The following is a 16,977-nucleotide window of genomic DNA, read 5'->3' as shown; positions in this document are numbered from 1 at the left end:
ATGTTCCCTTCTTGAACCTTTATCATTAAATGAAGGATGTGCTGTTGACTGATATACAATCCATAGACTTATCTATACATACATATATATAATATGTATGTGCGTGTATGTATGTATACATGTTATCATATACACCGAAATTTATATAGTAAAGACAAAAATCGTGTTTTAAGTTGTTCCACAAACTTATCAACACAGAGTCAAAAAAAAAAAATCACCAGGATATTCACAGCAAATAACTCTTTCAGCTCATTAAAGTGAAGTACTTTAGAAGTAGAACATCACCTTCGCAGATGTTAAACTGGATGTTCTCTGGAAAGCTGGACAGCACTGTAAATGAAATTTAAAGCAAGAATAATGTTTATAACAGCATACATGTAATATCAGACAGACGGAAATGTATTTGAACACAGATTTTTTTAAATCATATAATGCCTAGGGTACTTTACATAATTTAAGTACTGACTCTTAAAACCTGCCATTTAAACCAAAACACATTATTACTTTCTTTGAACTACCTGCATTCCACTTCCAACCTAACTGCAACTTTAAAGGAAAAAAATCAGGTGTGAAACGGCTTTCTGCTGATTTGAAGATTATTCAGCGAGTTGTAAAACTGCAGCAGCACTGTGCCAGAAGATGGTGAACATTGTTTTTGTAGCATTTACAAAGGTTTGGTGGTTAATAGAATTTGATATGTAGGATTCATCCATTTCTAAGATGAATAAAATGAGGACATTTTAAAAATAGTTTGAAAGAAAAAAGATCACAAAAATTTATCTAATACATAAGGCAGCAGAGAGAAGCAAAATCAAAGAACAATAAATAACAATTCAGAGCCTTGATTTCACTTCAGGAACATATAAGTCTTGTTGACTTCACGGCCCAATGGGAGGTCTGTGTGTATGTATCCAAAAACTGAACGTGGTCCTAAACAAACACTTTTTTCAAAATGCTCTTACAATATATGGGAATCATTGCGGGCTGTAACTATATCCTACAACTAGTCTGAGTAGCTGATGGTTCACATAGCCTTAATGAGCCAGCGTCTGATCTCAGTTACAGCGGTGTAAATCTGGAGTACATGACTTCACGTACTGACTTCAGATGACTTCAGTGCTGACTTGAAGTTGATACTTCGAGGGTCAATACTCTGGATTTACATGGGTGTAACAAAGCTACATTTGGCCCATACAGTCATTAAACATTAACCATAATTCTAAAGCACATCATAACTCGCAAAGTCTTCACAAACCATAGAATGCTACAGGTAGGTTCTGTTCTTCAAACACCAGTTAGTATAGCGCTCATGGCTCCATGACTGTGTAATACAAAGTTGGAGGACCTCAGACAGTAATAATTTAGCCACAAGAAGTGCAGACTCATGTCAATTTAGTTTGATCTCCCATTCTGGAGGTACCATAATTACAGAGCTTTTGGGTTCTAGCCCTGCCATTCCTACGTTAGGCACTCAAAATAGTCACTAAAATTTCCCTGAGAGGCCTACACAAATGTCATTTGGCGGACTGAGTGGATTGAATTAGATATCAGCTAGGCAGGGCCAGATAACTGTGATTGTGTCTCTAACTCTCCTCTACCTATATTGTAGTACTTCTGGAAGCAGCTACCTACTAGAAGGCTGTATAGTTTCCTCCTAGCCCACCATATAGAAACATGGGAAATTATATTTTCCAGTGGAAGATGAATGGGTAAAATTTTCAAGAGTGCCAATGTCCCTTTGATTTTCAATGGGAATTAAGCATTTTTGAAAAAAATATTGAGAAAAACTTGTGTTTAGAAGATGAACTAATCCCAGTTAGAATGGATTTAGAAGGTAGATTCTTACCTGGGGCCAAAGAATTTGTTGGGACTTTCAGGACCCTCCATACCAATATAAGTTAATAATTCATTGTCTCAAAGAGTGTGATTTAGGCTTTAAAACTTAATATGACAAATATCACAGATGATTTAATAGTTATATTGATTTTAGAGTCTATGAAAAGTCACTTAATGGTCTTGAACTGAAAAGTGTGTTTGTGTTTATTTTGTTAATCACAACACAGTTATTACTTGTAAAGTAGATATAGAGCGGTAGTTACAATAGGTCTGCAAACATACGGTGAGTTTCTTTGTTCAAATAAAGCTTTCCTTAATACTGTGTGTCTTTGGTACAGGACAGACACCAATTAGCATGAGAGAAAACTAACCATGGAGTCCTAAATAAAGTGAGTAAAATGGCACCTGTGCCTCTACGTGAGAGTCACTGATATGTTTTTATTCTTTACTGACCTAAAGAATTGTTCCCACACAGCTGCTTCCCAAGAATACTGCAATTAACAGCAATATTTACAGACAGTGTGTCGTCAGAAACCCTTTCAAATGGCTTGTTTTCCCTTGCAACCCCATTATCTAATGTGAAACAAACCTTAAACCAAGATCACATCTCCTTTGGAAGTAAGTTTGTATTGTCAAAAGGTAAATGATCAAAAGTCACTACCCCTTGTCTATCAGACTGAAAGACCAGAAAATGTTATATCACATGTCAGATCCCTAAAGCACTGTTAAACCCAATGTTGGAGTGTTTACTGCAACTGTATCCCTATCTATCAAGGCCAGGATGCCGGCTAAACTACCTTAGTTAATGATTAATAAATGATATTTACTAGCTTTGGTAAAGTGCTTGTATCTATGTGCACTAGCATTATGAAAACATGGTTTGGAAACAGTCCTTTAAGAAGCAGATTTCTTTTTTGTTGGGGGCATCCCTTGGCACTTGTATATACTAAGCATGGTCCTTTTATTTACCTTTTCCATTGATGTTCTAGCTAGGTTAGCAGAAGAACAATAACTAGATGTTGAGAGAAAACAGAGTTCCAACCATCTAAATTCTTAAAAAAGCCTCGTGAGAGCCTTTGACTGTGAACAAAGAACAGTATCAAAATAGAAACTTCTGAAGGATAATTCTATCTAGAACAATCAATGGCACAGTATATCTTCCTAACAGACTGGCAACCTGGTGAATGGGACATTGTCACTGATTCATTGCAATGCTTCATATTCTAAGAAGCACCATGTTCAAGCATACTTCATGCACAGTTCTTTGCTCTCTGGAGTTTATGTAAAAAAAAAAATTAGGTATTGGAAAACAAAACTAACAGTGTATAAGGGCATCTTCATGAATGGTTAGTTTTTGAGAATCCAGTATCCCTGCTGCTGGGGGTGTGGAGGACCTCATCTTCAATACAGTGGATAACTGAGGATTTTGCCCACTACAATTACTTTAATACCATGTGCTAGATTTTAAATGAAATGTAGGAAGTTTCAGGTTTTTTCCTCAAGTGATAATACATAATACCACCCACAGATCCCATTGGAAATTAAGTAGTGCATATTTCTTTGGAAAAGAAACCGAATAAACCTCCCACTTATTGTCACTTCATCATTGCAGTAGGAAAAGATACTGTGATATTTAACAGGTACACGTGATCAAGACAGCATCAGCCAAAAAAAAACAAAAACAAAAAAGATTGCTAGAGAATTTAAGCACCCAGGCAAGTCCTTATGTATCTATACAAAAACTGAGCTGGTTACCTAAGGCATGCTCCAAAAACCTCTATGAGGTCACCTAATGCTTGCAGGAATGGCTGCTGTTTTAAAAATAATTATCCAACTATCATAAGGGTAGAAAAAAAAAAGATGCACCAATGAAGGAGATGGAAAAAAAAAACTTTATAAACTGTACCCTTGCTGTCAAAAAGACTTCAGTGTCAGCTGCCATCTTGACATGAGGTTGCAATTCCTGTTACTGTACCTTTTTAGAGACAGGGAACATGCTTAATGAACTGGTCCCTCACTGGTTTTCATCAAGAAAGGCTAAATTTTAAATGGTTGTGGGGGGCGGGGGTTTATTTGTATGGTTTTTTGTTTTTTAAAAAAGAAACATCTCAGCTTGCTCCAAAAATGTCCTTTTCTGATTCTGGAGACTGGGGCCTTGATATTTCAAACAGCTCCTGTGGTGACTGAGAGCTTCTTCTTGAGGTTAATATCCTTAGTATCTCCGCAAGCTGTTTTTCTATACTGCTCATTTTTGTGTTTAAAGTCTTGATGTCGTCTTTCAGCTCATGTTTTACTTCCAGCATGGCAGCCTGAAGAGTCTGTTCTGGGATAGGGTAAAAAGAATGCTTGACCTCTGTAAGGACAGGACTTCGGTCCTGAGGGCTCCTTGTCTCCCCAACATTGTCCAAGCGCAAGTCACTTTTTGTAATGCCACTGTCACAAGAGTCTGTCTTCTTCAGTGTAGTCTCTCCTGAAGTTTTAGTTCTTTCCGGTAAAGTCTCCATGGATTCTGCTTTGGATACTTTGTTCCAGTCTTCCCCCTTTCCACAAGCATCTTTGAATTTGGCCCAGCCTTTGCGTCTTGGGTAGTCACCGGACACTTTGCACCCTGCATAGTCTGATGTAGGGGCCTGCAATTTGGCATGATCGGGCACACCGGATGTTGAAGCAGACTGGTACGAACCAGGGGTTGCAGGGCTCTCCCTTACCGTTACAATGTTAGCTTTCACAACAGTGCGAGAGTGCTCAGCTAGAATGTTGCCCTTTTCCACATCCAGGTCATCTGGATCCCTCCCCCTTTCTGCCGCTAGCCGGGCTTCTTTCTGTTGCCTGAATCTTTGAAACAGCCGACGGACCGGGTGGTCTGGTGGTAGAATCAGAGGCGCTTCATTCTTCCTTTTCATCCTCTCTTCTTCTTCACGTTTGACATCACTGATCTTCCGGAACACAATCTGCAGAGAAGAAACATATTTCACACTGTTATGAATTACATAAAGGTTACAGTGGGGAGGAAAGGGGAGAAGTGAAGCTTGATCTCTATTAACATTATTAGAAGCAAAATGCTGCTAACTACAGCAGCGACAAACATTTTTGTTAATGTTACTGCTTTTCACTATTAAAATAGCCATTCTCATGTGTTTCCGCCTACTCACCCTTGAGCTCACTTACTGCACATCACGTGAACTATGTAATCATTTTAGTGCAACTCAGCTAGCTAAGTGGTTTGTACAACCAAGATTAACTCATATCCATGCTCATTTACAGTAGTCTCTGAGGTACTTGACTGAAATTGTTTTCCCTTTTGCTTCCTTTTCTTGTTACACTTGTCGTATGAGATAAAGGTTGATAAGTCATTCTGGAGGATAAAAGGCGTTTGAGTAGATGGACAAAATAACAGAATGATTCTCTGAGTCTACTCTGCTCATTGGAATGGGGGAAGCTGCCAAGGAGCTAATTATTAGAGCTAGTTGGAAAAACTTCAAAATTTGAAATATTTTTGACCAAAAAAAGGGACACATTTTTCATAAAAGGTTATCCTGTTTTTTGACCAGCTCTACTAACAACAACTTCTTGATCCTGTGGGCTGATCTGTGCCAGCAACAGCCCTTGTCTAGAAGCTGCTGTAACTTACACTATGGTGGATGGTCCCATACTGCTCACAGGAAGAATATTCCCCTCAATAACAGTAGACTCGTTATCACTGTTGGTATTTTCCAAGCAAGAAAACAGGGTGCACTCAAATCTGGTATTCAAGTAGTTTAGTTCCAAAATGTGATGTACATTAAGGCTGAGGTTTTCAAAGAGACCTACTACATGAGTTAAGTACGCAGCTCAAGGGAGTGGGGTGCCTAGTCCCCTTGGGTTCCTTAAAAAACCCCAGTCTAAAGTTATTGTAATACAGGAGAAAATGTCCCTGAGGTTCTAAATATGAATTGAAACTGATTAAACAAACCCACCCCTCTGTCACAGAGGAATTTATATTAAAATACTCAGAAAAGGCACTGTTTGCGCACAACACCCAAGGTGAATGTTTTGTGTTTGCTCTGCTAGCTCTAAAGCTCCTTGACATTCTCCTCAGTGTGGTGCAGGCATGCAAAAAGAGAGCTGCATTAATTTCTGGGTAGTTAGAAAGGAGAGGAAGTCAGTAGTGGAAGAATCATTGAATGTTTGCCAAGTAGGAAAGGACAAAATTAGTAGGAAAGGACATTTTATTTTCAAGCTTTAAAGGGGAGTCTAAACATAAACTAAGAATGACAAAGTGTTTGACAGTGTCCTTTCAGGAAATCGCAATAATTAGGAAACTCAGACAAAGGAGTCTAATTTGCAAAAGGAGAGGCATGACACCCAGGCAGAGTAAATAATTAATACAGTGCTCCAAAATAAGAGCTTGTCCACAGACAAAAGTTGCACCAGTTTAACTGAATTAAACCAATTTAGCTAAACTGATTTAACTTTGCACACGGATGCTCTGAGATCAGTTTAAACCTGATTTATACTGGCTTAGCACGTACCTGTTCCTCACAAGTGCAGTATGTACACAGATAAATTGGTGATGAGAAGTGGGCTAGAATCCCAACTACACCTAGGGAGGGCATATGGACTTTTGGTAGAGCTCGACATCAGCCCGCGGTTCCTGCAAACAGGGAGGGCCTCAAACTGTTTAAGCCTGGACATTGTAATTCAATTTGACAGTAAAAGCTGACCAAAGCTGCTACAAGTACATGCATGCAGGTGCTGAATCAACTGGTGACAGTTCTGGGAAGCAGCGGTATGTGCAAATCCTAGTTTGTGCAAGTTCTTGCATGCTGCACAGCAAAGGTATGCCAGGCTGCCGTGCTTCTGTACCAGAGTGACTGGAAGTTATGAACCAGCCCCAGAAGGTGGACGCTGTGGGGAAGGTTTTCAAGAGTGGGCAGTACCCAGCAGTTCCCATGTTTTTCATTTAGGTACCTAAATGGGACCTGTTAAATGCTGAGCTCTTGAAAATGTGGCCACTGGCACAGTCTCCACACGGTGTGGTAGAGAGTCTCAAGCCCCAATGCACACCTATTCCTGTACTCCGAAAAGCACACGGTAAAACGGCGGGGGGTGGGGGCGGGAGGGAGACACGTGTAAAGAATGGGATGGTCTGAGACATCAGCTTATGCATGAGCTCATCCCCCTTATCGTAATCAAGCGCATTGCTACCTGTTTCAGTCTGCGAGAGGCAAGGCAGGGGAGCTAATATCTTTTATCAGACCAACTTCTGTTGGTGAGAAAGACAGTCTTTGGAGCTTACACAGAGCTCTTCTCCCAGTTACTGCTTAGGTGTTTCTCTAGGTCCCAGGCAGCCGCAGAGCAGCACTCTTATTAATGCAAATATCAGATCCCCTGGACTCCCTGCCCTGTTCATCATCTTTTGCTGACATACCCTGTGCAGTACCCCGCACCCCTACTGAGCAGAATCAAACCCAAGATGTGTTGGTCTGGGGACTCCCCCTTAGGTTATTGTGCTGGCTCTTTTAGCTGAAGACGTGGGTAAGAAGCGAGATTCTGCTTTTTTAAATTTGTAAGAACGATGCCCAAATACACGTCAAAATATATCCGCTGCTCTGGCCGCTTTTCCAGTGCTGTGCTCTCTCACGGCTGCTCCTTACTGAACAGTTTGACTCCACTGAAGTTTTACGGTAACTGTGCAAAGCGAAGTGGTAATGAAAGAGGCTTTACAGGGCTGTATTTGGGGGTTTTGTCTGTGTTTGTTTTAAAGGGGATATTCAACTGTTTACAAAGAAACAAATGCAAATAGCTGTTTTGGGTGGATTGTTTTCTGATCAATTCTGAGGCAAAGAGGAAGATGGACAGACAGACAGAGAGTATATGGGGTCTAAAGGAAGATGCAAGATCTGGAAAAGGAAGTCGTTTTTATTTCAGCTTTTTTTTTTCTAAAATTTTGCGTTGATTCCTTAGTGCAAAAGGGAGAGGTGCTTTTACAAAGTTGTCTTATCAAGCGTGTAACACAGCGGCCTGCATATTAGCTAGTTTAACTGAAATGACAATGATGCTCTATAATGGGCTGAAGATAACGAGCAAACTATATCGTGGTTCCTAGCAGCAACCCCCAGCCCTATATTTCAGGCTCTACAAATGCTACATCGCTTGCTGTATTCGTTTTGCTATCGTTCACAATGAATTATAGGGGAAACATCCCATCCGTATGTTGGAAGATTTAGCATTTTTGCTTACCTAGAAGGAGATTATTGTAACAGCTTGCATACAGGGTATGAGATTTGATCACCCTTGAAAGCACAGTGCCACGGTGCCAGGACAGATGCTCCGCCCCTTAGATACCTGTTCAGTATTGCACAATTTTCTTGATGGATTGCAAGGATTTCAGCCTAGAACAACAGGTTACTGCCAATAGCACGAGGCAGGCTACTTAACGAGTATGAAATCCTATGCTCCAACTAAAAAAGGCCATTCTGCTAAATCAGTGACCAACCTACACCTGGGGTTAGCTTGTGCTTTTAGAAACTACAGCCTAAACTGGGGATGGGGGAGTGTGGAGCAGCTGCTCAGCAGGAGCTGGTCCTGGAAGCAATCCAGCTGCCTCAACCTAAATGCTGCTAGGGCCGGGGTTCTCCAACTTCTGTACTGGTAATCCCTTTCACAAAGCAAGCCTCTGAGTGCGACCCCCCCCTTTCTAAATTAAAAACACTTTTAAATATATTTAACACCATTATCAATGCTAGAGGCAAAGCGGGATTTGAGGTGGAGGCTGACAGCTCATGACCCCCTGGGGGGTCCTGACCCCCAGTTTGAGAACCCCTGCACTAGGGGCTCTGCAGGAGCATGCATGGGAACAAAGAGCTCTAGCCCCCTTTTATAGAGTGCAGGGGGACTAAACTATCCCACTCTCCTGCAGCAGCTCAACCTTGCTGCCACTATGGAAGGGAAGCCAAGGTCATGGTCTTTTCGGGAGTCAAGTACTGCTGCTGGCATTAGATGTGTGCGTCCTTTGCACTGCCCGCTGAATCTGAGGCTGGGCTCTACAAAAGGACGGAGGGAGCAGGCTTCTCCGTGTGGTTTCTCCAACCCTTCTTGTGCACCTGAGTGGGGTTGGTCACGGTCTGGTCTGTTTAGTTAAGCAGAGTAGAGAGGTGTGCTACATTTTGCTCGTTGAAATGAAAGCACAGGACAGAGTCGTGCTTGATGTGTTCCAAGAATCTAGCCTCCCTTCCATCATCATCCGTTTGAGTCCACCAGAGGGATGTGCTTGTCGTACCTGAAGTGCCGTTAGTCGCACCTTCATAACCCTGCAACTCTCGCCTCTGTCACAGCTTTATTCCATCACTACTGATAGGACATTAAGATTAACAAACAGCATGACTTCAGAAATATACGTAAAAGAGAGAGCAGTGAACCAGTGACGATATATTTTAAAACTGCTCTTCTGCAGTCAAAGCTTTACAACAGGCAGCTCGGTGGGTATTTTTTTTTTCCTTCAAACAACATGGCCTGGGTCAAATGCAATACACACGAGCAGAAAAGCTGGTCAAAAATGCTTTTAAAATTTTATTTCAAAGTCTGCATCAATAAACATGAGTTTTCCTGAAACAAGGCTGCAATACTAGTGACAAATGCCTCAGTATCGCCTTTTCCAGGGAGCCCACTGTGCTTTAAACATCCTCTACATGCCTGCTGCAGCTCATTCAGATCTCACTTCTGACATCTCATGTGTAAGAAATGAGAGGGAGGAAATGAAGCAAAATAAGCAAAAATATTTAACAGTGCAGTCGAGGTATATACTTGTCTTACTGTGTAACCATGTGATCTTAGTGGCAGGTAGGTGCCTGACTCCCACTGAATGTCACATATTCCTTATAAAAAATCATCCTATCTAAGGTTATTCTGGATGTTCTCATTATCCATATAAATACGTCATCCTTTGTAGACACCTACTAAGTTCCTGGCCTCAGTGAGATCTTGTGGCAATGAGCTGCGCAGGTTATTTATGTACTGTGTAATAAGTATTTCCTTTTATGAGTTGTAAATCCGCTGCTTTTCAGTTACATTGAATGTCTGCTTGTCCCTTGAGTGAAGGGAAACAGCAGATAGGGAACTCTGATTTTTCTCTCTCTATTGCTCACTATCGTCTATGTATGTCCCATTTTAGTCTCTTCTCTGAACAGTGAGACTCTTCAAACTGTCCTCATATAGAATTATTGCCCTGTCTCTGATTATTTTCCATCTTCAATACACTGTTGTTTGGGGACATTTGTTTAACACTTATGAGTACTAAGTGTTCCATTTTCACTTAGGAGCCTAGGTCTCTTGCAAGTCGATGGGATTTAGGCACCTAATGCCTATGTCACTTTTGGAAATGGGCCTTATGCTCCTAAGTCATTTAGGCACTTTTGAAAATGCTACCTCTTAACTCAAAGTAATGTTTGGTATTAAGTTTCTTTGTCTTCTTAATGAGCAGTTTATTGGTCCTTCTGAGAAAGAGAAATCCTTGTAGGATTTCAAAGTTACATTAATTTAAAATGCTACAAGTTAATATTGCAAGTGAGAATTGCTGCACTGGGTAGCTCATATTTTCATTTTAGTTGTTCTCAGAGTTAAGAAATTCTTATCTTAAACTGGTCCACTGGCAGTACAGAGCTGATTTAAATCTGATGTTTAATTCTGTTACCAGTACAGACGCTCCCTGGGTTACGCAAGACCCGATTTACGCAAATTACACTTATGGAAAATGTTCCGTAAGCTAGAAAGAGGAGGGGTTTTCGTTTGTTTGTTTGTTTTTCGGTGCAATGTTTGGGAATACGTTTCCAACTTATGCAAACTTTGAGTTACACAAGGCTTTCTGGAACGGAACAATTGAGTAAGTCGGGGAGCGCCTGTAAATTCTGCAGTCTGCAGCTTGATACACTTTACACATAATTTAACCCAATCCTGAGGTTGTTCAAACACCCTGTAGAATTCCCATAGTGTTTCACATTTTAATGCTGTACCATGCTTACTGCACCATGATTCATGAGATAAAAACAAAACAAAACGAAAAGCCCTCCGTTGAACAGCATGAGGAACTCTTCTATTAAAACACTATGGCCTGGAATATAGACTTGGTAGGATCTTTCAGATAGGAGACGATCAATATGTTTGCACAGCTTGAAAAGCTAAGGGCTCGCTGAATGGACCCAAAGGAAGTCTGAGATTGTCATTTTAAGGAAGGAATCTCAGAGAGCTCTCTCATTACACAGGAAAAAGAGGGTAAGTAGAATGTGCTTGATAGGAAGACCAGTCTAAAGTACCACTGGGGTTCTTCCCACTCCCCGTTATTCCCATTACATAAGTGGTTTTCCATTAAAATTGCTGGGGATTCAGTTAAATGACCTGGAATGGTATGTGGTCCCAAAGTTCTCTCATGGTGAATAGGTGCTGATCAGACCGTGTTGCATAGTAGTAACCAGACTGGAAAGTGTGATTAAAAATGGAAAATATATGGATTCAATGAATAGGGACCATATTGGCTTCAGGAATAGTCTTACTAAAAACAATAATGGTGGAGAAACAATATTGGAAGTATCCCAGAGAGGCTCAAACGTTAAACTTACCTGGACATTCATGGGCCTAGGCACACAAGCAACGTGAGTCTGAGAGACCTGGAAATAGCTTTTGTTGGGTATGAGAAGGAAAACGCTTGATGTTTTTATAGCATTGTATTATGGAATCTGCTTCAGTTAGAGATACTGATTTTAACCAAAGCAGAACTTTACCTGTTTCGAACTAAAACATATTTCGGAACAATGGGCAAAGACTCTAGGATGGTTCTTACACTCGTGCTGCACAGGGTCTGCCTCATCACCACCTAGAAACATATTCCTCTCTAGAGGTGTCACTTAGCTTATACTCACTAGCAATCTTCTGGATCAAAATTTCACACTCTACTCAGAGACTGAAGCCATTATAAAGGTGAGCACCAGTTATATGCGTTATTTATATCGCTAACATAAAAGTCTAGGCACTGCTGTAGCAGGGCATCCTCTTCAAGCACTGAAGCACAGAGCTAATAGGGGGAAAAGGTTTGCAGCAGTAGCTCCTTAACTCCCTCGAAGGCTATATTGGGGCACTGGATGAGAGGAAAGAAGGAGGGGAGTGCGCAAAAAGAGAGGGTGAGGATAAGGAGAGGAAAAATATCCTATCTAAGAAAGAAAAGGAGGACTAGTGGCACCTTAGAGACTAACCAATTTATTAGAGCATAAGCTTTCATGAGCTACAGCTCACTGCATCGCAAAAGCTTATGCTCAAATAAATTGGTTAGTCTCTAAGGTGCCACAAGTACTCCTTTTCTTTTTGCGAATACAGACTAACACGGCTGCTACTCTAAAACCTATCCTATCTAAAGGGCTCAAATTGATATTAGATCTTGAAGAAATAGAGGGCTGAATTCAGAGGTCATGTAAGGTGTGTGTGCAGGACTCCAATTAGGATCACCTAGGTGTACAGTATAGCTCCACCTCCGTGAGCTGCCATCTCATGTTCCAGAATCTCACCTTCAATTTAAAAATAAGTTTCTGCAACTTAATAGTTGCAAAAAAATCTTCAAATCAGCCAGGAGCGTAACTATTGCAGAGATGTCAGGCTGAGTTTGCTGAGAGCCTGAAAAAATAGCTCAGAGGGGTGTACTGCCTACAGTCATTTCAATAAGGCTTTTAATGATATGTCCTATCACGGAGACAAAGTCCAACAGAAGATATTACCTCACCCATCTTGTCTCTCTCATATTCCAGTACCAACATGGCTACAACAACAGTGTAAACAAAAATGTCTAATTATGATAGTTTAAATGTCGCCATTGATAACTATTTTACTACTGATCAAAGCATTTAAGAAGCAGGTGAAAGACATGCAAGAGGTATGTCCAGTTCATCAGCCATAGTATAGATCCATCGGCCTATATCTCAGCACGTGCACTAGAGAGGTCCATGAGGAAAAATAGTAGGCTATATCCATTATCTTCTCCATACTCTTGACATGACCTCTTAGACGTGGTACTGTGGGTTTTTCTTTGCAGCGTAGAAGTACCCTTAGAGACAAAGGCCAAGATATTTTAAAATGGTGTCTAGTGTTAGGAGCCTAATTTCAAATTTAGGCCCTTAACTAAGTATCTGATTCTCAAAAATGTTGTATGCCCAATGACTCCTATTAAAGTCAATAGGAAATGTGGGGTGGACAGCACTTTTCAAAATCAGGCCACTTATTTAAAAGCCTCAGTATAGCACCTGCGAGCACAACTTCCAGAGGGACTTGTATTTCTAACTCCTTCAGGCACTTCTTAAAATGTTATCTTTAGGAACCCAGCTTTCAGCATTTACTTCCGAAAATCTCAGCCAAAGCGTCATGGGCAGTTAGACACTACCATGACGGGAACAGTTTTAGACATGACAGACCATGACAACTTTTTACTGATGATAATTTATAAGCAAAGCCACGAAGTTCAGAACTTAATTTCAGATCTTATTTCTACTCTAACTAAAGCTTTGGAGATGTTAAAATTATTTCCCAGACACCATCTTCTTCCACCCCACATAGCAGTGGCGAAGCTCTCACACCCACACAGAGTACTTAGATGGCTTAACCAAACATATGATCCTTAAAAAAAACACTTGTCCTTCAACCACTTCCACTTGCCAGCTCTCTGCTCCCTAGTTACTCTTCCCATCCCAATGCTGGACTAAATATAAATCTCTTTCAGAAACAAAAACTGCCCCAGTTCAAGAAGCAGAGTAGATGCCAGTAAATTAGAAAGAACTTTGGAAAGGACTATTGGGTTCAATTTAACTTATTTTCCCCCAACTTTATTTTTCTTTCACATTTTAGTGGAATATCACAGATCAAATGATCAGCCGGGGGGAGAAAGGGAAAAAGTTTTCATGTATGGATTATATCAAGAACAAACAACATTCCTGTCTAGCAGACCAAGGGAAATATCAGATTTATGAAGCTGAGTAAATACCTGCAGTTAATTACTGAAAGAACACTGAAGAATAACAGTCTGGCTTTAACAAAGCCCCATATTCCCCTTGACAGACTCAGCAACCATCTAAATTATTTCAGAAATCATAAATCCGTGACGCTTTCCTACATCCACACTGCAAGAGCAACAACAAAAGCAAGCCTTTTATTTACATGCAGTGGGGAAATTAACAAAGGAAGAAACTTTTCAAGGACTAGTTAATGAGTTTCAAGAGAAAGACAGAAAAATTCCTATCTGGATACAGCTTTGGAAGGGTGTGACACTTTGCACCTCAGAGTAGCACCCCGGAACCCCCATGGTCACCACTCTGTTGTTATATGTTTTGTACAAAGTATTCCTGGTGAGATATCATTTTAAAAGTCTTGATCTGCTGAACATTAATATCCTGTTGAATTGTATGTACTAACATTGTATGGGAAGTTATGAAATATTGCTATATGCCTTACTGATATATGGTATGAGGTTGGGAACATCCACAAGCTAGGCTTTCAGTTACAACACAGGAGGGCCAGACAGCACTGATGGCCCATCAAGGAAAGAATCCACTATCCCTGAGACTCCTTAGAGACGGCAGGTATGCAATGGGGACTGCCTGACCACCCACACCACAGCAAGGATCTTTCTAGTAGCAGGAAGGAAGTATAAAAGAGGGAGAGTGAATCATCAATTGGCCTTCCTCTTCCCCCCCACCCCCATTTCAACACCTGGAAGCACATCTGGAAGACAAAGACTTTGAACTGGAGAAGTTTGGTGCCAGGCTGGAAAGTAGTCCCAGCTTGTGTATTGAAGATCTATAACCTGCTTGTACCATCTGTCAGAGTAAGGCACTGCTTGATTCAAATCTGCTTAGTTTGCAGAATTGAGACTGAATTTATTTTTATTTCTTAAGTAACCAACTTCGATCTCTCTGCCTGCTACTTATAATGACTTAAAATCTATCTTTCTGTAGTTAATAAACCTGTTTTATATTTTACCTAAAACAGTGTGTTTTGGTTGAAGTGCTTGGGGGAATCTCAGCTCAGATTGCAAAGGCTGGTCCATGTCCACTTTCCTATGAAGAAGAGGCGAACTGGGTAATGAGCTTACACTGGCCAGGCTTCTGACCAGTGGTGAGCTGGAGATGGTTTGCGCGAACCGGTTGTTAAATTCTGAAGCCGGTTTAGAACCAATTGTTAAAGGGGTGGGCAAACTCCGGCCCATGGGCCACATCCGGCCCGTGGGACCATCCTGTCTGGCCCGCCTGAGCTCTCTGCTGGGGAGGCTCCCCTGAGAATCCCTTTTTAATTTTTACTCACCCGGAGGCACGCCGGGTCTTCGGCGGCACTTCGGCGGCAGGTCCTTCAGTGCTGCTGAAGACCTGGAGCGACTTAAGGAACCGGTTCTTCAGCTTTTGGCAGCTCATCACTGCTTCTGACCAGTGCAAGACGATATAGTTCTGGGGCGCAAGACTGGGGCATTGGGGTGAATTGGCTGAGCCTCCCTATTGCTAGTTCTTGAGTGACTGGGAGATCATCCACGTAACTCGGTTGGGTATGTCCCTGCCTGTGGACGTCTGGGTAAATGCAGTGCCTGGCAGAGGCTTGTAGCTTGATATCAACATCACAATGTGAGAGGCAGCCCAGGTTGGCGAATTTGGAGGGCTCAGTAGTTCCACCATCCAGGTTGCAACCCAGGGACCCTGTCACAAGGGGCTGATCTAAGAGGAGAGGAAAAGCAGCCAACCAAACAGTTGCAATAATAATTGCTGATGTAATTCATGAATGCCCATATGTTATCTTAAGACAATTAACCCATTTAGAAATAGTCTAAGGGTCCAATTTGGCTCTCATTGAAGGCAAAGGCCAAACACCTCCAGACTCCAAGAAGGACAGGATTACTCCCTAAAACTGCAACAATACATGAGCAATAATCCAGATAAGAAATATACTGAATGATGTTACTGTACCTCAGCCATTATAATCTAGTACAACCAGGCAAGTGAAGTGGGAAAGAGAGAGAGAGTTTGTAATGAAAAAAACAGGTAAGATCCTCAACTTCCTCATATTCATAATCTGCATTTTTTTGTTCAAGGGTAAAAAAAAAAATTCCTGGAGGAGTTTAGCTTTAGAGACTCTGTTCCCTTCCTCCTCATAAAATGTTAGACCACCATGAATGACTTATTCGAGCCAGTTTTCAGTGTTGTTGTAGCTATGTTGGTACCAGGATACTAGAGAGACACAGTGGATGAGGTAATTTCTTTTACTGTACCAACTTCTGTTGGTGAAAGAGACAAGCTTTTGAGCTACACAGAACTCTTCTTTAGGCCCATGTAGCTTGAAGACTCATCTCTTTCATCAACAGAAGTTGGTCCAGTGAATGATATTACCTCATCCCCTTGTCTTCTTTATTTTAGTCAGGAGTAAAATGTCATGCTCAATCCTTTCACATGCAAAACAGTTTGTCAACACTTTCTTTTTCTTCTTGAGTGGCAAGATCCAAGAAAGAGTGAGTCCTTTGGCTTTTACAAGTTCTTTCTTTCGTGGTGTAACACTTTTTTCTTTATTCAGACAGTGCTGGTACTGTCCATGGTGCTTTATGGACAGAAGAAAGATAATAAGCCAGATTCTGATCTCTGTTACATTGGTATAAATCTAGTCCAGAACAACTCCACTGACATCAGTAGACTTACTTTGGTATAACAGAGGTCAAAATCTGTCCCAAAGTTGCTCTGAACAATAAGGAATTTTGAGTAGTTCAGTCTACCTCAGTCCTTCCCATTGGAGAAGGTAGTCAGAGATTTCCTTAGATTAGCTCCTGAAAGTCCCCCATTTGACAGAAAGCAGGTAATTGGCAACATCAAACTTCATGATGTTAGGGAAGAAATGGCCAATCATGTGGCCGCAGTCCTGCAAAGGCTTGGTACATACCTAATTTTAAGTGGGATAATACTTACTCATAGTAAGTAAAGCTAAGTACACGCATAACTCTTTGCAAGATCAGGGCCTACGTTATTAAAAGAGAAAGAGAGATCCTTTTGGTGATTCCCAGTCAGATCTAATTTTCAAGGTATTAACATCTATCTGCTATCTTCTTCCCTTTAAATAATCATAGGGGACATATCCTAAAGTATTTACTCAGTCAATATT

The 16,977-nt window shown here is 41.1% G+C and overlaps 1 protein-coding gene across 1 annotated transcript in view; it reads right to left on the bottom strand.

The window, feature by feature from the left end:
• Nucleotides 1–3,944: 3,944 nt before the first annotated feature.
• Nucleotides 3,945–16,977, bottom strand: part of KCNH1 (potassium voltage-gated channel subfamily H member 1) — a 322,053-nt gene continuing 309,020 nt past the window's right edge. The window contains exon 11 of the mRNA XM_077811958.1: nt 3,945–4,787. Coding sequence (XP_077668084.1) covers nt 3,945–4,787 — 843 coding nt within the window. The remainder of the gene's footprint in view (nt 4,788–16,977) is intronic.

This window comes from Eretmochelys imbricata, chromosome 3 (assembly GCF_965152235.1).
Source record: "Eretmochelys imbricata isolate rEreImb1 chromosome 3, rEreImb1.hap1, whole genome shotgun sequence".
NCBI lineage: Eukaryota > Metazoa > Chordata > Testudines > Cheloniidae > Eretmochelys > Eretmochelys imbricata.
This window is presented reverse-complemented; position numbering and strand designations above follow the sequence as displayed.